Source organism: Poecilia mexicana, unplaced genomic scaffold, assembly GCF_051168715.1.
Source record: "Poecilia mexicana isolate PSO_F unplaced genomic scaffold, ASM5116871v1 scaffold_12, whole genome shotgun sequence".
Lineage (NCBI taxonomy): Eukaryota > Metazoa > Chordata > Actinopteri > Cyprinodontiformes > Poeciliidae > Poecilia > Poecilia mexicana.
This window is the reverse complement of record NW_028263381.1, coordinates 8,236,993-8,262,187: the sequence shown is the minus strand read 5'-3', so window position 1 is coordinate 8,262,187 and position 25,195 is coordinate 8,236,993. Positions and strand designations below refer to the sequence as shown.

Below are 25,195 nucleotides of genomic sequence, written 5' to 3'. Positions count from 1 at the left end.
ATGGTAGTTCTTTAATCAGCCGTAGTTTATTGTAGTTGTGTAAACATTTGCTCTTAACGTGACTTAATTTTAACCGTGAAGTAGCTCTATCAGCAAATCCCTGCATTTATAGCTCTTTGCATTAAACAAATTGAATAAATAACTTTCAACACAAATGCCATTTTAAAGACCGCACCGGTTTTACAATTGTTTTACCCATTTCTGAAAATGTTTGGGTTTGTGTGCGGCTTCCTCCTTTTTTCAACTCCCGCTAGAATATTTTCAATAGTGATCAAGTCAGGCAACTATGATATCCGATCCAAAATCCTACATTTATTCTTCTGGAACCAAGGTTGTGGTGTATGTCTTGGAGTTTAGCTGCGAGTCCTTTTAGCATTTATTGTGTGCGATACTTTGGAAACTGAAGTCTTCTTGCCAGTCTTTCGTTGTCAGTCAGTGGTTTTCTGACAACCTTCCTCCTCAGGAATCATGCAGGTAGCGTGTTTGTTGTTCAAAACCTTCTACAGGAATATTTCAGGGATGCATGGTCTTCCTCACCATCACATCATGCAACATTGGTTGTTGCATGATGCCTATAAATATAATATAGGCAAAGAGCAAAGGCTGGATAGTATGTTAATATTTGTGTCTGGGAACCATAAATATATTGAAGCTGCAAATATTTTCCTATCAAGGGGACAAAGTTTGCAGGATAATCACGGAGAACTTAAAAATAAGTGTCTGGTTTATTTGATGAGCTCTGGTTACAGCTTTCGTAGTCGTTGCCCAGACTGTTACAGAGGATCCATAACTTAACACTAAGTGGGGGCATAAATTGTGTTTGCTGCTATAAAAGTTATTAGAGCTGGCTGTATGCGGCGCCTTGTATTAGCTGCAGCTCAGATGAGGCACTCCAGTGTTTGCTGTCTCACATCATTATCACAAATCAGTTTGTACAGCTATTAAGATAAAAATCTGCAGTATGTAATCTGGCGTTCCACTTTCGTTGTCTTATAACAGAAGTCATAAAATAATTAGCTCATTACCAAAACATGAGTTTTCTGCCGAGCTTATCGTAAAAGTTATCCTTTTCCCATACAATGATCAGCCCACTCAGTTTTTCTTAGATTGAATAATTTCCAGTTTAATCAATCGTACACCATTCAGAGGGAAAACCAGGAAAATTAAAGGAACTATTGAAATACAGTGTATAATCTTGAAATCTCCATTGCTATTTGAGTTAACCTTGTGATTTTTCAGACCTCCACAAATCTGAAGACTACACACATGAAACTCACGGCCACAAAATACCCTCATCTGCGCATGGAGAGAAAGGGAACCAAACAGAAAATCATGTTGAAATTAAAGGTATCTCTTCACATGCGCAGGCAATATTAACTTGGACGTAAAAGAACATTTTAATCCTTTATGCTTCTTACAATAATTCTGTTGTGTCAGACCCCAATGCATCTAAACATGAAACTCATGGACACGCAAAAAAAATCTCCTCTGGGCAAGTGGAAGACGGTAATGAGGCTGAGAAGACAGGTATTTATGAATCTGAGAATTAGTTTTAGTGATTAGCCCAGTAGAGAGAAACGAATTCATATGTTTTGGTGAAAAACAGTAAGAAAGTGTTTGAGATTTCGCTGAAAACCTTGGTTTGCCAGTTTCCCACATGACGGAGGGACATGTGCACGAGGCTCATACATCAACTGGATTGTCTGAACATGGTGAAGAGCAGCACACAAAGACAAATCCTCACAAGACAGGTAACCGAATTTCTATATTCACGTTCTGATCGGTTGTTCTGAAATTAGCCTTGTCAGAGACCCTCTTAGGTCACTACTTGAGTGCAATAAAACAAAAACATAAGAAATCTAACATAGGCAAATACTTTATTTTTTTTGTTTTGTTTTTTAGTTGTTTTATAAATTCATTGCCATTGTAGTTTGCGAATATTTACTTATACAACTGGCTTCAGAGGCAGGAATTACTTAAAATAACAATGCCCTAACTTAAAAAAAGCATTGCCAGCTCGATGGCTACTGAAAGAGCTGTTGATGTTCAGCTCCCCAGATGGTTTTCCTCATTTTGGAAATAACAATCGTGTCTTGATTGTTCCCAACGAGTTAGAGCGACACGGACATGAGACGCATGGCCACAGAACAACTTTACCTGAACACGAAGAGGGAACAAACACAAAGTCTCACACAGGTATGTAACGTAGCAGCTCTGTAGTGTAACATAGGTACATAAACTCTACCATAGCAGCAGAAACCAATAGTGGTCAATTTATCAACATGACCTCTTACAGTAGTAAATGACCCCACAACAGAAAAAAGGCAGGAATGCATCTTAGTGTCTGCTTTCTTCCTGGTTTTGCTTATGACAACGGCAACTGTGATGTGACAGTTTCCCACATGTTTGAGGGACACACACATCAACTGCATGGCCACGAAACACCCACTTCATCCCAGTCGCATGGAGAGATAGGCCTTGAGCATGAAGACATAAAAGGTATATTCTTGTTTTTAACCCTTGTGCGTGCGAAGACTAGGGCAACCTCAACAGGACAGACAGAGCGTTTGAATAGGGTATCATGAGATAAAATAATGTTATTGGGTTCAGAAACATCACTTTCAACAGTTTCATAACTTTGCCACACATTAAGTTTATATTCTATTTCTAAACTGCAGCGCTTATACCACTAAATTACCAATATCTGTAAATTGTATTGCATATGCTGCAGTATACCACAGAGAGTTAGGAAATACTTGAGCAGTACAACTTCAAAATGCATGGCAGGCAGGTGGAGCCTGGTGTAGACTGGACGTCCTTAAGCTGGTAGTCTATGACAAAGTTATTGTAAAAACATATATATAGATGTGTTGCTTTTATAGTAATGATTGTGGTGTTTCAGCTCACAGCAGTCATGAAGAAAACATACATCAGGCTCATGGTCATGAAGCAGCATCTGAACACAGAGCAGAGGGTGAAAAATCCCCAGAAAGGCAAGGTATCATTACAGAAAGCTCAATGCCATCAATGAATACTTAAGAAAAAAAAAGAGATTGGCTTTGAAAGTCACAATGCTGTAAACATTAGAAGCTTTTAAAATGTTTTTTTTTATTATTATTATCTCAATTTTCATAAAAATCTCAACGTTCCAGTCTTCCACAACCACGAGAACCACGAACACAAAACAAGCTCAGTGGAAAATAGGCAAGAGGAGACTAACAGAATAGGTATCTTGTTTACTTGTGGGGCTTGGGTTTGTTTCTTTGTCATTTTATTAAAGTTAAAATTACCAGAGATTTAATTTTTTTTTTCCTCAAGAGAAATAAACACAAACAACAGTGTAGAAAGACACTGAAAGCTTGATGTGAGGACTAAAATATAATTAAGAAATCTGCAGAGTAATTTATTTTCCTTATTTTGTTCTTTGCGGTCTCGCTGGGTCAGACACACATGGGCACGTTAAACCAGCCGGTCACAGGCACGAGGAGCATCCACACAGAACAGCTGAAGCTACAGGTATCCGCATGTAGTTACAGATTGTTTCAATAAACAGACGTAAAAGTTTAAAAATCAAAGTTGGAAAAAAAAAAAAAAAGACCATTTGCACGTCGTGTCATTTTGGACGACTTAAATTCCATAAATGTTACTCGTGTGCTATTTTACGTCTGGAATAAAAGGTATTAATTATATTGTGTGTTGCTAACGATGATGTTTATCAGTCTCCCACACATCTGAGCAACAGCGTCATGGAACGACAGGTGAGGCAAAACATACAAAAGGAAAAGCTTTCTGTCACTGTGATCCATCCACAGGTAGAATAGCCGTCCTGTAGCCAGCAGCCGTCTCCCTGTAGTTTCACGTTGTCCATCTTAGTTTTTTATACACATCCAGTGGAGCTCCTAACCTCTGTAGCATCCTGAGAACTCATACTCATTCAGCGATGTTAGCTCCACCCCAATGAAGTAGATGAGAAATGGAAGTGCAACGTTCTTTTAATGGATGACGTTAGAATAATGTGTTACGTTAGGCCACCACGCGTCTGAGGAACATTCGCTGAAGCAACAAACATCATCTCATCATGGAGAGGGCCACATACAAACACAAGCTGAAAGGAAAGGTACCCTTGTTAGCTGTAGTGGTTAGAAGTGCATTATGTGGTAGAACTGCATCGGGTGGCTTAGGTCGATAAATGTGGAAGGCTTGAAATGCAAGAGATATAAGTCGCACATGATGTGTTTTATAAATTGAAGCTTATCTTCCTGACACAATGACTTGTGAGCTCATGAAAGGTGTTGCATGTGATTGCGGGACTTTTTCATAGTCTGATCTATAATTAACTCTTTTTTTATATTCATTTGTTAGGGTGAGTTTTTCTTAATCAAAAGAAAACAGAACCAAAGAAAAATCCCATTATGGTGCATTTGCCGCACAATAAATTCATAAATGAAGTTTGTAGATGTACAGAAAATGTATTTATTGTCTACTATGTAGTGTTTAAAGGATCCATGCCAATAGTTTTTCCTTTATTTAATATGAACTGTGATGATTTTCAAGAAAAAAATATTTGACTTGCTCACAAGCAAAAGTATTTATACAATCTTCAAAAAAAGAATTGTCCCTGAAAAAGATGGAGGAAAATCACTTGCCTTTCAGGGCTTCAAGTAGATTTACCCACAAGTTACACCTTGTCAAAATGTATGAAAGTAAAATTAATCTTCTTTTGGTATTGTTATTTTTGTATTAACAATAAAATTGATGGGTTAGACCAGCACACACATGTGGAACATGGACATGTAATTCAGAGCCAGACATCATCTCAGCATGGAGAAGAGAGAAAAGGTAACGCACTTCTACTATTAAGAGCATGATAATGTTTTCTGAAAGGCTGCCAAAAAAAAAACATCTTAAAGTGGTGTATTATTTTCATGATAGCTGTGTCAACCCCTCACAAATCCAATGGACATGTTCATGAGACTCATGGCCACCAAACGGCAACAGATGAGCAAAGGCACAGTGATACTCAGGAAGCAGGTATCTATTCAGTTTGTGTTCTTTTACGGTGGTTTCCTTATATTAGTGTGCGTGCCTACTAGAAACAGCAAAAGTGGATGTGAATGTTTGCTGCCTATATTAATGAACATTATTGCATCAGTCTCCCAGATGCATGAGAGTCTCGCACAAGGCCACAAAACAGCAGCCTCACATGGACATGGAGAGGAGGGGCATGGACACAATAAAGTAGAAAGGACAGGTATACAGGACAGGATGTAATAATCTGAAGCTGGACTGATGGAAACATCAGAGAGAGCAAACAGCCTGCCACTTTTTTTTTTTTTTTTTTTTTTTGCTTTTTGCTACATCAGAACCACAAACTTTAATGTCTTTATTGGGATTTCACGTGACGGAGCCACAGCAATTAGTGCGTAGCTGTGAACCAGAGGGGAAAATGATACAGATTTTGACAGTTTTTACAGATAAAAATAGGAAATGTGCATAATGTATTATATTTGCCCATTGTTCTTTGCAAATAAGCTCCACTTCAGTCAAATTGTAGAGTTTCTATAAACAATAATTGTTTATAGAAATTGAAAGTCTTTGTTTTCTTGCCAAAGACTTTCAGCTGAATTGTAACTCATGAATAAGTAACCTAAGCTGCAGCTCTGGCTGCGTGTTGCCAACCTCATAGGTGAACTTCTAATCCCATTCAGGTTAATTACTGCTGGGTATCGTCCAGTATTCGTCTCTCCATCAGCTCTGACACGCTGCATAATGCTGCCACCACCATGTTTCACAGTGGGTCTGGTAGTTCTCTGATGTGCTTGTATTAGATTTTGGTCTGCTGTAACCAGAGCACCATCTTTCACATGTGCTTCACATGGGTTGTCGCAAACAGCTCGTGACGTTCTTTTAACAGGGACAGAAAAAAATAAAAAATAAAAAATACTGATAAAGAGGTCAGATTTGTTGTTGTGTTAAAAGATTTTTCCAGCTGAGCTGGGCTGAGATTTACGTACACCGGGTCACTCGGCTGCCTGTCTGAGTAATGCACCCGTTGCCAGGCACGTCAGTTTAAGTGGTCAACTCTGCATCCTTTTCCTTTCACTGTATTTGTATGTGCTACTTTTTATGTGGGTCTGTTATTAAATTAATTCCACTAAAATACACTGAAGTTTGAGGTTGTAACAAAGTAAGAAAAAGCTGAAGATGTGTGAATGATTTCTCAAGGCACTGCAAGTTTATAAAAATGATCTGAAATCTTAGTTAGGAAATAATAGCATACTTTTTAAAAGTAGGTGCTGTGTGATTTTTAAATTATATATCACAATGTTAGGCAAATAAATATACAATATGATGCCGCTGGAACCTTAGAAGTGTAAGAAGGAAACACTTTGCTTCTCCTCTAAATATTAAATGATTTATTTTAGATCCCCACAAGCCCAGTGGACACGTACATGATGCTCATGGTCACATATCAGCAACCCCACATGGGCGTGGAGAAGAGGGGCGCACACACACAAACACTGAAAGGACAGGTACATAGAAAGCAGGGATAATTTAGTTGAAAACTCTAATGTTACTATAAGCTTACAGAAAATAACTGAGAATTAAATGTGCAAAAGGTAGATCTTTACTCAGGCATTTACTCGTAAGCTAAATGAAAGCATGTATTTCAGATCCTCATGAGTCTCATACTGTTGTACATCATGGCCACAAATCGACTACCTCACACGGACATGGAGCGACGGAGCACACACACGCAAAAGTTGGAAGTACAGGTAAACATTTAGATGGATAGTTAAAAGATTTTGTAAATTTTTCCAAAACTTTGAGGTCATACACATTTACAAAACATGCCCTATAAAGAGTTAAAAGCTGCAAAAAGCAGATATAGTTTGTGGGTTTTTTTTTTTTTATCTGGTATTTTATTGACAATTATTATTTCAGATGCTCATATGTCTCACACCCATGTGCATCACGGTCAGAACCCCCCAGGCTCACACGGGCACGGAAAGACAGAGCACTCCCACGGACGAGTTGAAGCGATTGAAACGACAGGTATAGCTGTTAGACGGAGTAGACGTTATTCTCTTGAAATCAAATAATGTACGATATGCAGCAGATACGTTAGCAAAAGGGGAAGGAAAAATAAGGACAACGGTTGTGCAGACTTGTCATCTTGTTGACAATGCTTATTTCAGATCCTCCGGCGTCTCATGGACACGGACATGAGACGCACGGTCACAAATCGGCAGCCTCACATGGACACGGACATGAGACGGACACGCACAGAAAAGTTGAAGTGACAGGTACATTTACTAGATTTATTCAAAGATTAGGTCATGGAAACGTCATGTTGGTACATACGAAAAATAAAAATAAAAGCTAAAATCAATTAGAAACTGAGGAAAGATATCTTTAGAGAGTTTTCTTTGAGATCTTAATAAATAAAAATGTTAATTCCAGGCCATGACAAGTCCCACGGACATGAGGCTCATGGCCACAGTTCAACAACCTCCCATGGACACGGAGAGGAGGAGCTCACACCCAGACATGTTGAAATGACAGGTAGAGTAGACACAGCATAATGCAAAAGTATTCAAAACCCTTGACCTTTTAATATATATTTTGTAACATTATAACCAGAAACTTCCAAATTTACAACTGTAGCTGCAAGTTGACAAAATGTAAAAAAGCTTGAGACATATGAATACTTTTGCAACATCTTATTGTTGTGGTAGTTTAATAGATCAAGCACAAAAGTTTAAAAAAAAAATCTACAAAAACGAATGCACAAAAACAAGTAGCGATGTACAACAGATGTTTATTTGTAATCTCATTAAGATTATTGATTCCAGATGCTTCCAAGTCCCATGGACATGGACAAGAGATTCATGGCCACAAATCAGAGCATGGAGAGGCGCAGCATAGCCCAGGTACCACTTGGTTCTACATAGAGTATGGCATAGCATAGGATAGAATAGTTCCTCATTAGTTACATTTGGAATCTCGTAATGATAACAAAAAAATTTTGTTTCTGGTTGTGAAGACCCTCATAAGTCTGAAGAACACGGCCACCAGTCCGCATCATTTGCACATCCACAAAGTGGAGGGCACGGGGAAACTCACAGGACAGGTTTTTACACGCCGTTATAGAGATCCTCCTATGGATCAACGTAAGAGCTTTACTTACATCTCTGCTGATAATGGCATTTCAGTCGCACATGGTTTTGAGGAGCACGCACACAGCACTCACGGCCACAAAGCACCAATCCCATCGCGGCGCGGGGAGGACAGGGAGGACGCTCACGGCCACAGGAGGGCTGAAAATGAAGGTACTTCGATTTTATGCAGTCATTGCGACGCGCTCGTAGATTTACAGTAGCTATGAATGCTACATTACATGTGGGGCAGCGGAAGCGGAGTAGATAAACATTGACAACAAATTAGGCTTGGCAGCTCACAGTGAGATGGGAAAATGCATCTAAACTTATTTCTTCTACTGAATAATTACCTGTCAGTCAACATGAGCAATACTGCTAAATCTTGATCTGGTAGTAACAGTAGTGCCACATTATTTTATGAAAGGCCTTTAGTGATGTTGAAGGCAAGAAGTAAAAAAAAAAAAACAACTGCCTGCTATATGAAGTAAAGATACAATATGCAGCTTTACTCTAATCAGAATGTTGTAAGCATTTGGTATTGCCTTTTTTATTATTATTATTATAATCGATGTCAATAATTTTTTACTCACAAATCTGTGAATGATCCTGACTTTAGTGTTTTGCGCTATAGTGTCAAGAAAAGTATTTGCCCACTTTCAGATTTATTTCCGTTTCTATTTAAGTGAAACACACTTAAATGTTTCAGATTGTAAAAAAGAAAGAAAGAAATAAAGAATAATTATGATTAATTTGTCATGGTACAAGCTACTCAAACCTACCTTTCCCTACTTGGGAACGTATTTGCCTCCTAAACCCAATAGCAAGGAGCCATCTACTCCGCTGTCAAGGAGTTTTGGCTCACCGCTCTCTGAAACATAGTTATAATTTAGCTATGTTGCAAGCGTGAGCAGTCTATTCAAGTTTATGCCGCAGGCACAGTCTAGACTTTTTCATTTTTATTTTCCAAGTATTTCAAAGGTGGACTTCATGGTGTGATTCAGATCAATGACCAACTTCATGACCCAACTTAAAGCCCCAAACTGGACAGACATTCACGTTTTCCATTGTGGTTTAGAGCACAAGTCATGGTTATCTGTAGTCACAGCAAGTCAACAATATTATGCCAGCATTCAACATGTTTGAATGTTGGTGTAATATTTTGCCAAAAGTCCTGGGGGTCATTAGGTGTGACAAAGAAGATGGTTGTAACAACTTCCACACTGGTGGATGTCAGAGATTTATTTTTTTTTTTTCCATTTGTTGTTGGATTTCTATAGGTCAAAGCATGATGACTTGCTTTTGGAGATCTTTCAGCCTGCTTATTGGTGTCAACCTCATTTTTTGATTCTGGCAGTAATAAAGTGTCTATATGTCCAGTAAAGTTAAAACTTAACTGACAAAAAAAAAGAAAAACGAAGTAATTACCGAAGGGGCAAATTATTTTGTTCGGTAAACCGCTCCTGATTTAAACCCTGCTGAACGAATATAAATTGATTTTTTTGAGTGGTGGCTCATTTGTAGAGCACAGTATCGTTGCAAACCACGGGAGAGGAGGAGGTGGTCACGGAACCATAAGGCACGGTGTTCGGAAAGACGACGACGAGGACAAAGAAAGAGGGAAAAAGAAAGGTAGAACCCTCTATCGATGTAGTCGCGCAGCGGTTCGTAACTGGTTGCACATATTGATTACACAGCTGAGGCAGGCTTATGGGATTTGCCAAAGCAGAGCTTATTGTTTTTTCTGTTACTATTTGTTAGCTGTATTTGTGCTGAAGTGAGGCTCCCGGTCCTGCTTACGGCCTAGGAGTTCAGTTTCTCATCGTCCCATGAATGCTGGTGTATAAAAACACATGTAATGAGTTGTTAGCATGAAGAAATGAAGTGCGTTTTTGAAACATCTCAATCTGGTGCGTGAATTAACAACCTCTTATTACGGTTGTTAATTTTAAAGTGTGACATTGCTAAGGGACAAAGTATAAGCTGTGCTTGCTGTGAAGTCACTTCTGACGGTCAAACTATGGACGCTGTGATATCGAGACTGGAGGGAGCGTTTTTAAAGTTCTCCATCTTCTCAAGTGAAACTGGGAATTTTGACGACTTCCCGTCAACACCCAAGAAACTTTAAACAAGTTCCACTATTGGTTTCCGGCTTTTTAGTTTGTTTCAGAATAACAATTTGCACACATTACTACATCGCCTTTTCAACCAAATCAAAACATATTTTGTAACTAGAAAGCAACACAAGACATTTCTTTATCAATTTTATTTTTTCAATTATGTCCAACCAGTGAAGAACTCTGCAGTAGTTATAGAGTCCGTCAGCTTTGCAGAACAAATTACAACCCATTTTCCCAGGTAGACTTACATTTTAATCCCAAACACCTAATCTATTAGGTTCCTCTGTAGAGTCCTGTGTTGTTCTGACGCTGTACTCTAGGCTATGCAGACTCCAGCTGTGAGAATGTAAAGTGCAGTAGAAGACTGTGGCATGGTGAATGGCATGAATCTTAAACACAGGTTCCTTCATTTCCCCAAAGGGCTTCTGAAACTCCTGATCTCAGGAGAGCCTCAGGTCAAACAGTTACTCGGGATCATATATGACAGTTTTAAAGGTAAGAGGCCGACATTCTTAGCATCGGGTCTGAAGGACAGGACAGAAGGATTATATCTCGATGCGCCTTCTGGATTCTTTGGTGTTCAAGTTTGTGGAAAAAAATTCCTTCGCCTTGCTCCATCTTTTTCATCTGTCCCTCTTTGTCCACTCCTTCCCTCTGCACTCGCTCCCCTCTCATGGCTGTGTTCACTTTGTGCTCACGATTAAGGTAAGGAGATGCACTTTGTGTTCATGCTGCTGTTCAAACACCTGCTAGTTGTTCACATTTATTTTTCTTTTCTGAAAGGGACGCTTGTTTGGAAAACGTGCAATCGTCGTTTTAAACTCGCAACAGTTTTCTCTCACTGTGACCTTTCACTGTTAACCATTCACAACTGATAAATACCAACAAACCAGCATCTTGACTCATAACGCTAATTTGAGGAAGAATGTCCCATTGCCTTTCCAGTCTGGAAAGTAATTGGCCATTTATATTTAATTAGGCAGGTCTCCCCTACTGCTTGCACGGTTCCCTCAGTGCTGAGAGAGGCACTTTATGGTTCTCCTTGCGTTGGCTTCCTTTAAACCGGCTCATTAATATTTTAGCTGGCATCATCAGCCGAACAATAATAAAATAATAATGTGACGGCTGATTAAACAGCTAAACTCCGACTTTTTAATGTGCATTTAAATGTGTATTTGCATAAACATGCCCGGTAAACGCCTCTTTAGAGGACAGTGATGCCTTGCAGCACACCACTGCAGCCAACTTCTGAAGCTTAATAAAAGCTTAATTAGGAAGCGGCCTCAGCCAAGATAATCAGCCAGCGTGGAGCATCGCCGCTCCACCGACGGCTGCACCGCCTCTGCACAACGCAGGCACCTCTGTTCCTAATGTCATTAATCTCTCTCTGAAGAGAAATTATTCCAATCGTTACACAATTTCACTTTTTTTTGTTGTTGTTTCGGCTCGTGTTTCTGTGACGGACTGGCGACCTGCAAAGGGTGTACTCTGCCTCTCGCCCAATTACAGCTGCAGATGAGAGCTGCGATTGTGTCACTGGCGCCACCTTGACGTTGAGAACCTGTCCCCAAAAAGCAGCTGCAAGATCACTAACTTTAAATAATCTACCGGCGAATCTACTGTTTAATTATAGCACACTGAGTTGTAGCAGTGTACAAACACACACAGACAATGTATTTTTACATACCGTTTTATGCAACATGTCTTTATTGTCAAAGTTATAAATGTTGCATTCATATTAGCTCTTCTTTTTTCAAATATTTCACCTCAGCTGCATTGTTCAAAACAACTATAGGTTTTAGTGAAAGTTGTTGGAGTCATATTGAATTGAAAATGAAGCATCATAGTCACTGGGCACAGGAAAATCAGAATACAATGATAAAAAAAAAAACTATTAGATTGAACAACAGCTTAATCAGTGTGAAGTGGTACTTTGCACATGATGCAAATGTTTCAGGGTCTCTATCCATAATAAACTCAAGCCAATTATTTACAGGAAGATTTACCATCTGCTGCACGTGGCGATTTTAATACTAAAAAAAAAAAGTTCTAGTTAAATATATATTATATTAACCACACCATGTTTTCATTAAGATGATAATTAATAAAGCCTTAATTTTGATCATTCTCAAGCTTTCATGACCGCTGGATCTCTCATGTCCCTCAAAGTGATTATAAAGTTGTTATTCCACGCATGAACGACCCATGGGTTTGATTTTAAGGAGAACAGGCTCGCTGAGGAGGACTGCCCCAAATGCATCTCATTTAAATTTCAGCTAGTTTTATCAAGCTCGTTTCGTTGCCTGCGCTCTCGACTGGACCCGTCACGCTAACGAGGGTCGGGCTGATTTCGCAAGTTTCCGCTTCGGGTCCAGAAACACCGACTGCATCCTTCGCTTCCGGACTCCCCGGTTTATGATTTTGCGGCTTGTAATCGAGTCATCTGGTAACGTAATTAAATTCCCGGGCAGAATTAACATGCCTGAACCTACGCGAGATTAAATGCACGAGCACAAACAGTCGCCCGCAGAAACACACAGGATGGAATGGAGGAATTCCCCTCAGTAATCAGTGCAGCACACCGAAGCAGACTCAGCAAACCTGCGAGTGTGGGCTAATGGAGAGGGAGTGGTTTGTCTTTATGGAGCCAATATAGAGTGAGAGATGCGCCCCATAAAACACAAGCAGAGCAGTTTATTCTTCAAACTGACGCCTAACCCCCCGTCTGATGAATTGGTTAGAGCGGATCGGTTTGCGCTTCTTCCTGCCGCCTTCGATGAAATCCCACCTCTTTCCCCATTTTGGTTATTTACACTTTGAAGTCAAAATATGAACCTGTTTTGCTTGGGAACCAAACCGAAATATGTCTCTTTTCATTCAGACTGTGAGTGCTACGGCCACTCCAACCGCTGCAGCTACATCGACTACCTGAACATCGTCACTTGTGTCAGCTGCAAGCACAACACCAGAGGCCAGAACTGCCAACACTGCAGACTGGGATACTTCCGCAACGCCTCTGCCGAACTGGATGATGAGAACGTCTGCATCGGTCAGTCTGCTGGGAGTCGATGGGAGTGTGCGCGGAGGGGCGGGGGGGTCAGATCAACGTGTGTGTGTGTAGGTGTGTGTGTGCGTGTGTGTGTGTGTGTGTGTGTGCGTGTGTGTGTGTGTGTGCGTGTGTGTGTGTGTGTGCGTGTGTGTGTGCGTGTGTGTGTGTGTGTGTGTGTGTGTGTGTGTGTGTGTCAATATAGCAGCAGAGTGGGATTTTTTTTCTGTGTCTAATAGAGGAGCACATAAAAGAATGCTGCTTTGAAAATTAACACAATTACTCATACGATGTGGCGAGGAATAACTGATCAGTATTGTGGATGGAGGATTAAATTTGACTGTACAAAAACAAACAAACAAACAAAAGAACCATTCATACAATAAAACATGATTGCTTGTCTGAAACTTATCTAAATTGCACTGGACTGTTATAAATGTAGATTTGTTTGGTTTTTTTTTTTACTCTATTTAGCACGATTCTGTAGTTTCTAAATACTGGAGTTGTGCAGAACATGCAGTAAGTTCAATTTTGGGTCTCAGTAACTCCCATAGCAAAGGCTCCTGCAGAAGTTGGTCATCTGCTGCCAGTAAACTTTACAGAGTCTGTAAATTAATGTCAGCACAAATCCAGGTGTTTTGCAAAGGCCTCCGATCTTTAGTGGTAAACATTTGTGAACAAGCAGCATCTTAAAACGAAGGAGCACATCAGGCAGTTCAGGGGTAAAGTTGGGGAAATGTTTCTTCAAGAAGGCCGAGGATACGGAACGGTTCATTTCGTCCAGATGAAGAAATATTCAGAGAAGGGAGGACATTAATTAGGGGAGAAACCAAGAGACCCACAACACTGGTGAATTGCTGTAGAAAATTTGTAAGCAGTTTTCTGCAAGCCATGTAGGGAACACAACTAAAATGTGAAAGAAGATTGTTCTAAAAATGCAAACACTTTGGCCCACGTGCAAAATGCGATGTATGGGAGGAAGCTAACACCCTTACCACACTCTTGGAAAAAAAACAAAACAAAAAAAAAACATGGTGGTGGTGACATTATGCTTTGGAGAAGCTTTTCTTTAGCTAAACATCTAATCATACAGATCTGTTATGAAGTAGTTTAGATCAGCGTTGTGGGTCTTTTTGGAGGACTGGTGTCAAACTCCCGTCCTCGAGGTTTCCTGCTACTTTTACATCCACCTCTGATCCGACATCTGGATCAAGCTGAATTGGCTCTTCAACATGCAGTCGAGTGCTAACAGAGTCCAGCTAATGGCCTAATTTCTTTGATTCAGGTGTGTCAAAGCAGAGACACGTCTAAAATCTGCAGGGCACCGACCACCTGTGGTTTACATTAAAGCATATTCACGTGTTGAAATTTGGGGGTGGGCTGAGTACAAATACATTGATACATACACTGAATGTACTTTCTGCACCACAGTTACTCTACTTTGAGTCGGTTTCAATGAAACACACTAAAATTTGTGGCTGTGATGGGAAATAATGTAAAAAGAATATTTTTTTTTCTTTTTTTCTGAAAGGCGTTCTGTTTTCTACAGAACATTGTTCCCAAATTAGCCCTCATGAGTAAATAAACTCATCAACTTATGAATACATTTAACTCATCTTTTCCATTTCAATTTGAGATATAAAGGACATTATAAATAAAATTCATTATTACTGTCATTATTATCGTATTTCATCAAGCAGCTGTTGACTCGACCAATGTGGCCTCTGCCTCTCAGCGTCAGCTCTGTGATCTTAAGTGGCCTTCCACTTCGGAGCTGATTTTGCTCTTATTCCCACTTGCGTCCACTTTGTTTAAACCACTTAAAATGTTAAACATTTAGTAGCAAGGAAATTTCATTCCTGGACTTATTGCAGAAGACTAGTTAGGGTAAGTATACGATTAAAAGAGTTTAGCGTTCAGGATGAGTTGCGGTGGATGTGCGCTGACGCCAGATGTGACATAAAGAATTAAAAATATCCTGAATGCTGAAATGTGCATGAATCGTGTAGACTTCAACAGGAAAATAAAGCAAGAGCGCTTCTCTTATTTTTATTCTCTTTCAATCAGATCAGAGCCAGCACAACAACATGTACAGGAGCTGACAAGAGATTCCCATAGTCTGGAGATAAAGCTTTGTGTTTTAGGCCTGTTGCCTTTGTACCCCGAAGCAAGGCGGACTACAATATGAATGGTGCAAACAGCCTCAGGCACCCTTAAAGCTGAAAGTCAACACTGTAAACTTCCATCACATCCACTATGCTGAAGTGCGGAGCAAGAACAATGCGGGGCATGACCGGTGTAAAACGAGTAAATGTTTACTATCGCACATTTGCGTGAACACTCGCCGTTTATTTGCATATGTCAGCGGCTGCTTTTTGCGAAGCGTTCGTGTTGGAGAACAATCTGTTTGCATAGCTGTGGAGGTGAAATCTGGTGTTGATTTTTAAGCCATCTGTAGGTGAACGGCAGGAGGCCGGAGGGTGAACTCACCACAGTCGGAGCACACACGGCTCCCGGCCTTAGAGTCAGCACAAATAAGACCCCATCAGCTCATCTGCCCGCACAGTGGCACACCGAGCGCGGCCAAAGACATCACGGTCTCTAGAGTGAGGAACATCTTCCAAACAGCTTGACTAATATACTTAATAATCACTGCAGATTTGAAATATTAATCACTTTCCTGCTTATTTGTTGTTTTTGTTTGTTTTTTTTAACTTCACTTTTATGTTTTAAATATTTTATAGTAACTTCATTTGCAAGTATAGCTTTGTCCAGTTTATCAAGTCAAAGTCTAGAAATGGTCACGGAGTTGAATTCAGTCTCATTAGAGCGGTGTTTGGGACTCTTATTTTGAAGACAGGAAGGAAGTAGTTGTTGAGGTAGTCTGTTGTTTTGATGAGATTGACAATTAAAGATTGTTGGGCGATTGCATTCAGTTACAAGAGCATTGAAGCCCCTTAATTGTTACTCCCCATCCTGAGCAGCCATATTGAATCTGAGCCCAGGGTCGGTTTGGGACTTCCAAATTTCACAAATCAAAATTACGACTTCAGCAGGTGATCATTTTTTGATTTTCCCACCTTGTAAATCACAAATTCTGATTTTAGGATGACAAAAAATTGCCTTCACCTTGTGGTCAAGAGATGATTTGTACAGGTACATATATTTAAGGCTCATTGTATTCATTTGAGTTCTGTTGATGGGTACAAAACTGCTGTCATGTTTCTCGCGTCGTATACCGGTTTGTAAGATCTGGTCCATCTGAATCTAAGATCTTGAAATTCTAACAAAGTCTGAATTATATTCTGAACAAACTGGTAAATAATGCAGCATAAAAAGAGGGACTTTTTTGCATCTCCGCCAGCTTTTGAAAATAGCACCACATTTCTGACACTTACTTTTGAAATCAGACGTGATCAAAAAGCTTGTGCCTCCGCGTGGCTGAAGGGTTGTCATCAGCGTCTGAAATAAATATTTTCCGACTTAAAAGGACACCTGTCATTTTGATGGGCTTTTTTTTTTTTTTTTTTTTTTTTTGCTCTGAATGTGAAGAAAGTCAAAGCAAAAAATTCTTCAAGGCGGCGAGATCCGTGCCGTTGTCTGGAAGCAAGCGGGTGACAAGTTTGTGGAAAGCTCGTTAATTTAACCTCGAGTACACCTTCTGTCAGTTCGTGTGCTCGTGCTGCAGACGCTCACAGGGAAAAGTTGTTACGAAGCACGTGGTTTGGTCCAGAGAGCCAAAAATATCTGCAAACATTACAAAAGAGCTGGTGGATGAGTCTATTGCTTCAGATATCTTGCAGGTGGTAAAAAAAAAAAAAAAGAAAAATGGGGTGAAACTGTTATAATTAGCCGAGAGAAAAGGATTACACTTAAGATCTGAATCTCTGCCATACTGCCTGCCGTATCTGAAGACACTTCGCTCTCCCTGCCCTGTTGTGGATCTGATTTGAAATGTGAAATTTATTGGTTTATTTGGCAGGGAAAATGCACACACTTTATTTAACATTTTCGTAAGTGCACCAGACTAAGCTAAATTCCTGTTTTCCATCTGCTGTCCGTGAACAAATTAGGAATTTGTCTTGGTAAGAAAAAAGGTGAAATGAAACAAGGTTAAAATTACTTAAGTGTACAAATTATGTCATGAAATATAGTAAATACAAAATCAATGGAAAATATTATACAGAGAAGGTTTTTTTTTGTTTGTTTTTTTTTTTTTACATTTTGTCCACAAACACCCAATATGTTTTAATCGGATATTATGCGACGGAGGAACACGAAGTAGAAACAAAAGTGGTTTCAAATTCAGGAGCTGCTGAGAACCAAGCAGAAGCTGCACAGGAGGAAACACGGTGCAGCTGGAGAGGTTTTGCAGCTTAAATAGACCATAGAAATCATTAGGGGTTGCTTGGTATATTCTGCAGAGTATGAGAAATATCACGTGTGGAAGCAGCATCTCAGCCGGAGGAGACTGCCTGAATTAGCTGGCAGGCGTCGCCTCGTTACTGAACAAACAGTCCAAGGAACACAGCAAACAGGTCAGAGATCGAGTAAGACGGTGATTCTTAAAGCAGAGTTATGTTATTAAACAAAGTCCTGATCTTTAGCTCAAAATGAAAAAAAAAATATGGCACGATTTTTAATTTCGAGAGAAGAGAAGCATCCTAGAGGCCAATGGTGGTACTACAGGAGCTGCAAAGGTGCACAGCTGTTAAATACGTTGCCTAAAGAACATCATAAATACTTTTCCTTTCTGCACTGCTTTGTGTTGGTCTATCCCTCAAAATCGTATGAAAACATAATAAAGTTTGCAGTTATAAGGTCTAAAATGTTGAACAGGAAGCTTCTTGTTTCAGCAGGAATACAAATCCAAACACTATTACCAAAACCATATCATGATGTCAATGAACAATTAAGAAGAATGCACATCCTGTCAAATTTGTTTTCATTTCGGAATCATAAATGTCCCCAAAGGGCCGGTTGTGGCAGAATTTATTGACAAAACCCATTAGGAAACTGTTAAAATATTATTAAATAGCTGTCTTTGCAATCAGTAATTCTTGGATTAATAATATGAAACATTTTCAAATTGATGTTATTTGGCAGCATACAGATAAAAACCACTTTAAAATCATATTTAAGCACACAACTGTTTGAAGGTTGCTTTCATGTGTCCTTCAAGAGTCTATAGAAGCCCACATGAAAAACTTTGGTGATCGCAGTAAGCCTTCCCGGGGCCTTGAGTTTGACACGCTCAGCAAACGAATGCTTCAGCTATCAAGTCAAACCTTCATCTCTTGAATTTTCTGTGCCTTTCCTCAGAGTGTAACTGCAACCAGCTGGGCTCCATCCACGACCGGTGTAACGGCACGGGCTTCTGCCAGTGTAAAGACGGCGCGGCGGGGGCCAAATGTGACGACTGCCTGCCGGGATACTACTGGAAACAAGGCTGTTACCGTGAGTGCGAGCAGAACGGGATGGGGGGGGGGCGCAGGGGAAACATTGCAGCCTTTCCGGGACCTTTTCGAGTGCGCCGGCCACTTAACTCGTGGCCGCTCCCAATGTTTTCTTTACACACAGGGGAATAGATCATGTAGCTCATTAGAGGCATCAGCTGCTTTTTAAATTGATGACCCTGTCACACCTTAACCCCATTACAGAGAATCGCCTTCCTCTCCCATCTAGCATCTAGTCGGGTGCCTCTCGAATATATACATATATTCTAAAAAGACAGATGTGGATTGGATGCAACCCGCCTTTGGTTTATTAATAATCATAAATGAGAAAATACATACAGTGTATTTACCGGTGGTACTGTTTGTTTAAAGCTAAATGTTAAATACATCAAAGCAAACTAATTGTTTCTTCTGTAAAGGAAGGGGGGGGCAAAAAACATTTCTGGCCACAGAAGCCAAAATCCTCCTTTTCCTTGCGAACATTTTTAGGTCAGGTATTTTTAAATATCCAACTGCTGTTGTCTGTGCTCTCACTAAGGCCTTTTATAGCACTTTAATGACGCGCCAACTCTCAGATCATTACTTAACAAATTCCACATGTGCATATTTTATGCGTTTTATTTATTTATTTATTCTGCTGGGTGTGACAAAACAGTTCTGACTCGACCCCGGGAAAGTGCAACCTCAAGGAAAACTGGAAGGGCTGCAAAAACAGGGGGTGAAATAAAAAAAAAAAAAAAAAAGCAGGTGTTACTTTTTCGTGTCCCCAAGGAAAAAACTGGAGCATTTATCTTGCCCATCTTCCTTCCTTCCTTCCTTCCCTCGCTGTCCTTCCCGCTTTGTTCTCTCCGCTCTGAACTCTGCTCTTCCTGCTCTATCCTTTGTTCCCGATCAAACTGACCCTCCTTGCCTTCATCTTTCCCCCCCCCCCCCATCCACCCCACTCTCCCCTCCTCGCCTCTGCTCACAGCTAACGTTTGCGACGAGGAGATGCTGCTGTGCCAGAACGGAGGAACGTGCCACATGAACCAGAAGTGCGTCTGTCCTCCGGAGTTCAAAGGGGTCTTGTGCCAACAGTCCCGCTGCGAAGCGGGCAAGGACTGCAACGGCGCCTCTTCGCCGCGCCTCTCCACGGCCGCCCTGCTGCTCTGCACTCTAAGCTACCTGCTGGCCACGTTATCACACCACTGAGCCATGAAAAGACGCTCCCCACACCCCCTGCCTCCTCCTACCTACCCACCCTTCAGACACTAGGAGTGTGTGCACATGGAAGGGGAACCGGAACATGAGGCGGAGGAGGGCATGTCTGGTCTCCCGAACTCCCCGCCCCCCCCTTGCGACAGCACTCAAACATGCACACACTCTCACCGAAAACACTACCTAAGCCCTCGCAAAGCACACGTATATACACACACGCGCGCACACACCTCACAGGACTGTTACGGCACCGAGAGTGTGTGTGCTCAGGTGTGGGGAATGGACGAGCAGAGAAACAAACGCCTCAGAGAAAAGCGATGCAGTCAAAGGGGAAGAAAATGATACCAACCACTGTTCCCTTTATTCCTCAGCTGGAGCAATGTGCATCAAACCAAAAAGCATAAAAAAGTAACACTTAAATCACCACTGTTTCACTTCAAAGGGAATGGCTGTTGTAACCACCGGGATCTATTTTTTATTTTTATTTTTTTTATTCTTTTCCGTTTCCTTCTTCTTGGTTGAGCTAAAGATCTCTCATCTGTTAGACTGACTGACAACTAATGTGTGTGCGAGTGTTTTGTGTGTGTGTGTGTGTGTGTGTGTGTGTGTGTGTGTGTGTGTGTGTGTGTGTGTGTGTGTGTGTGTGTGTGCGTGTGTGTGTGTGTGTGAGAGTAAATCTGAGCATGTGAATGTGTGCGTGTGGTCAGACCCGTCGACTTGACAGACGGGTCTGAATGAGCTTGTTTAATTCTGCTGCTGCGGCCTACATAGTATATTAACCAAGTTTCATTTCTCCTCAGACGATGAGACTTGATTTTACATTTATTCTATTTCTGCTGCATCTTTACTTTGAATTGTACCATCAGTCATTTTATCTAAACGCGCCCACTAGAAGTCGCTGAGATTATACATATTATATACTATCCAGGGGGAAGGGGTTATGAGTTAAAAAAAGAAAAGAAGAAGAAGAAGAAATTAGTCACTATTATGGTTGTTGTAGGAATGAGTGATTGTTGCCACGCTTAACGAGATTTTAATCTTCACAGTATTCAGGAAGCAGAGTTTACCAACTTTCAACTAATCAGAGGTCTAAAGGAAAGAGGAAAAATGTAAAACCACGTATCAATTATATGACATTATTTGAATATTTTTTGTAGAAATTATTTTTGTTTGAAGTTACAATAAATTATAAAAAAAGAAAAGAAAAAGATTACATTTACAACTATTCCTAATGTGCATTTTATTACACTGATTGTAAAGCTTACAGTAAATATGACTGTTATTTGCCTTCTTGGTTGTATTTTTTTTTTTCGTTCATTCTCCAGGGCAGATATTTACGGGATCCACACATGAAGTTTCTCGTTTAAAAAAAGAAAAGAAAAAAAAAAACTGAGAAATCTGTCTCTTAATTCTCCAAAAGTATCAACAACAAAAAAAACTAAGATACGCCAAAGAGACATATAATGCAGTTCAGCTACACAGTTTCTACTCACATCCACTCAGCATGATGCTGCTACTACCCAGAGTGCCCAGGGTGTCATGAAGTGTTACCTGTCTGATCACATCACCTTCTTTTACATGTTGTACCTCCTACATGGCACGTGACAAACTGTAAATGCTACTTCTTACAAGAAAAAGTTTTTGTTGCCACTCTTTAAAAAAAAAACATTCAGGTTCGCAGGACGAATGGCAATCAGAGCCTTCCACATGAGCCGAAGATCTCTGCACCTCCTCCAGAGTTACCAGGGGCCTTTAGCAGCTTCTTTAATAGTCGCCTAGCAGATTTATTTAGACTGCAATTACTTCATGTGCTAAATAGGCTATTCCAAATGCAATTTGTTGCACTGAATTTTATTTTGTGCGTTAGAGTATATGAGGTTAACAAGAAATGCTGGTCCCTTTTTTTATGTTTATCTTTAAAAAGGGCAAAGTCTATGTTTTTCACTACTTCTGTTTCACAGATATGCTCTGCTGTCTGTTGGTCTATTTCGTAAAATCCTAATGCGATGCATTAAAGACAAAATAAATAAATAGGCGAATTTAGACTTCCACAAGATGCAGCATAATGGAGGACATTTCCGCAACATAAGCCATGGAGATGATCATCTATTGTTGCATAAAGATAAATCTGCAGGTTTTCAATACATTTTTTGCAAACAGGAAAAACGGTCAGTCGGGTTACAAAGAGCATAAAAATTGATATTAAAAAAAAGAATTAATGTAAACCACACATGTTGGAGATAAAACCCAGGCTAAATTTGCAAGAAACAGAGATGTTGGTGTGACACCTCTCCGTCTGAGCGGCTGGTTGATGTATTTGTGGTTCTGTGTGTCGGGCTTATTTCTTCTGAGCCTGAACGGTCGCATGAACGGAATCATGGAAGGGAATAAATTTACAAACCTGGAAATAATCTACTATAATCCACTATATAAAGGAAGTCCAAGGATCTGGTCGTACTTGAACCTACCATTAAGAAGGTTCTCTTAATTTGAAACCGTAGAACAAGCACGACAAGAAAAAAAGAGAAAATCCTACAAAGATTCACCATCCTGCAGCAAACTTTGATCCAGGTTTTCAACCAATACAACTCAGGGTGTGACCTCGACACCACGTCAGAATTGGTATTTCTACATGTTAAGCTAAATAACTTGGAGCAACTGCTTTTCTATTTTCTGTTTGTCTGGGGGGAAAAAAAGTTGAATAAAACCACTTTAAAATATTACAAGAAAGTCCTGCTGCTTGGAGCAACAACTTTTGCACAAAGCACCACATGGAAAAGATGCACATGAGCTGAAATAAAACTAAATTATGTGTTTTGTTATTTGTATTTTGACAAATGTGAACTCTTAAGTTACAATCGGGTAACATAAATCATGAAGTAATGTTAGTTGGTTCCCCTTTTTGCAGCATTAAGGAACACGTTGCACACGTGATAATGGTGAATGCCTGTGGTGGTAAAATTAATCACTTGATTCCTTTTGTGTTCAACCACTTGGACTATTTCTCCACTTAGACGTCATCTTTACAGTTTTCACTTCTTTTTTTTTTTACAGCTTATTCTTCTATCTTTTGATAACAAAGGTAAACATCAATACATTTATGGTTTATAAGTATAGGAAATCTGCAGTGACATTTAGGAAGTAAGATATATTTCACTGCAAATGATTAAATATGATACAGCAAAGCTGTTTGGATCATTTTCTCTCAAATGTTGCTAAAAAAATATAAGATCCAAACTGTAAAAAAAAAAAAAAAATTCAGACTTTATTGACTATAAAACTGACAGCTGTGTCACAGTTTGCAGTACTTAATGAATATTCAGACCCACCTAATTAAAAATGAGGCTACATTTAGTTGCCACTTTAAAGACGAACCATAACATTAAATATGAATGAGAGTAAACTGTAATCCACAGCTACCCATCGGCCCCCTCCTTATTCCAGATCAGACTATCTGAGAATATCAAAAGAAGAAAAACATATTTCACTTGTTTATGGAGAGCGACTTTGGGTCAAAATAAACGTAAACACTCTCAGACTCTCATACGTCCACTGATGTCTATTGAAGCGAAACGATGAGAAATGTGACCGAGGTGCCAACACATTAACATTAATCTGAGTCTATTTAAAGCAGTCGGCACAAAATGCCGCTGACGTTGAAGTCCTAGGAAGAGATATTGGAGCACAGCGACCTGAGTTTGTCTTTGTCTTCCTGCAGCCGCCTGACTGTGACTCCAAGTTTGGGAAAATAATGTCTCCATTTGTCCATGTCATCTTTGTACCATTTCCCCAGCTGTGCCCAGGCCTTCTGTTTGGATTATTTGTAGATTTCACATGGGTCCACTAAGCCTCTACATTTGATTGCCCTAAAATGTCCTCCTTTTCTCCCACAACCCTTCTTACCTTCTTTTGTTTTCAAGATGCACACACCGGTTACTTCCCTCATATTGCGCCCAGGGGCCTCTGTCAGTCATGCTTTGTGCAGTATACCATCTCTGCACATGACCTGATTTCTCTTCCAGGGGTGTGATTTTTCTCTGGGTTGTTTTTTGGGGTTTTTTTTGCCATAGCTGGTCTTCTGTTTCATCTTCATAAAAAAAAAAAGAAAGCAAGAAAACTTATCTTGACATAACACCTCTGGGAAAAAAAAAAAAAAAAAACACCAGACAGAGCACCTTATGTTTTTTGGGAAGGGTCGAGTTTTCTCAGTATGAAGTCCTGCCTCGTCTGACCAGCTACGGCTCCCCAGATCAATCATTTCATCCAGCTTGTGTCGGGGAATCACAGCAGGCAAACAGTAATTACTTATTCAATACCAGGAGCGCATAGACACTTACAAATAGTGTACAATGGAACAACGGCTAATGAGTCCAGTGTGGGAAGCAGAAGATTTAACATGTGCTCCTATGGTCCCATAACGAACTTCAGTCGTCACCTATCTATTACAAAATACTTTACTGAGAGCAGCATTGGCAACAAAACATGCAATTTATATATATATATATATATATATATATATATATATATATATATATATATATATATATATTTTATTTTTTTATTTTTTATTTTTTTCAGATTTATACAATATCGTTAGTACTTTAGTATAAAATGGTAATTTGAAAAACTAAAAACAAAATGTGTTCTTGCTAGTTTTTTATGTTTTCCTTGGTCTGTATGCTATCATTGTCTTTGCCCTTGGCTATGCCATCTGACATTCATTCTCATTTGAAACACTTATTGATATGCAGACACCTTCTGCTGTCATTTCAGAGAATATCTAAGTGACATTTTCAATAACATATGTAATCTTTGACATTTTTAGCAAGAAAAAAAGATTTTATTTTTTTTTTAAACAATGCACACATATGTAATTAACTGGTAAGTTTTTTAGAATCAGCTTCAACGGTGGTGGAGGGTTGAATGAAAACAAAAAGTTATCTCTTGTATTTTCCACCAATTGCAAGTTGCCGTGCGACACTTTTTAATATATACGACAAAGGGATTATTGTCGATTTGAGTGGTTAGCAAAAACACACATCTGTTCAACATCAGCCAAGAGGCACTTTCTGGTTTTGTTAGCATACAGCCCTGCAAAATCCGTCATATTCTTTCTGCATTTTGTCACATTGCAACCACAACTTCAATGTATTCTCCAAGCATTTTGATATAATTGAATTTAGCTTAGAACAGGGCAAACAAGTCGACTTCATATGG

The 25,195-nt window shown here is 39.8% G+C and overlaps 1 protein-coding gene across 1 annotated transcript in view; it reads left to right on the top strand.

Annotated features, from left to right (window-relative positions):
* ntng2b (netrin g2b) overlaps window positions 1-23,207 on the top strand; it is an 82,727-nt gene extending 59,520 nt beyond the window's left edge. Inside the window, exons 10-34 of the mRNA XM_088011341.1 lie at window positions 1,240-1,347; window positions 1,438-1,527; window positions 1,650-1,751; window positions 2,116-2,196; window positions 2,395-2,499; window positions 2,903-2,998; window positions 3,153-3,227; window positions 3,445-3,516; window positions 4,028-4,117; window positions 4,765-4,839; window positions 4,933-5,031; window positions 5,153-5,251; window positions 6,426-6,533; window positions 6,675-6,776; window positions 6,832-7,056; window positions 7,200-7,307; window positions 7,465-7,566; window positions 7,857-7,934; window positions 8,048-8,134; window positions 8,217-8,333; window positions 9,684-9,791; window positions 10,700-10,774; window positions 13,161-13,328; window positions 18,648-18,782; window positions 19,752-23,207. Coding sequence (XP_087867467.1) covers window positions 1,240-1,347; window positions 1,438-1,527; window positions 1,650-1,751; window positions 2,116-2,196; window positions 2,395-2,499; window positions 2,903-2,998; window positions 3,153-3,227; window positions 3,445-3,516; window positions 4,028-4,117; window positions 4,765-4,839; window positions 4,933-5,031; window positions 5,153-5,251; window positions 6,426-6,533; window positions 6,675-6,776; window positions 6,832-7,056; window positions 7,200-7,307; window positions 7,465-7,566; window positions 7,857-7,934; window positions 8,048-8,134; window positions 8,217-8,333; window positions 9,684-9,791; window positions 10,700-10,774; window positions 13,161-13,328; window positions 18,648-18,782; window positions 19,752-19,972 — 2,726 coding nt within the window. The 3' untranslated portion in view covers window positions 19,973-23,207. The remainder of the gene's footprint in view (window positions 1-1,239; window positions 1,348-1,437; window positions 1,528-1,649; window positions 1,752-2,115; window positions 2,197-2,394; window positions 2,500-2,902; window positions 2,999-3,152; window positions 3,228-3,444; window positions 3,517-4,027; window positions 4,118-4,764; window positions 4,840-4,932; window positions 5,032-5,152; window positions 5,252-6,425; window positions 6,534-6,674; window positions 6,777-6,831; window positions 7,057-7,199; window positions 7,308-7,464; window positions 7,567-7,856; window positions 7,935-8,047; window positions 8,135-8,216; window positions 8,334-9,683; window positions 9,792-10,699; window positions 10,775-13,160; window positions 13,329-18,647; window positions 18,783-19,751) is intronic.
* The last annotated feature ends 1,988 nt before the right edge of the window (window positions 23,208-25,195 follow it).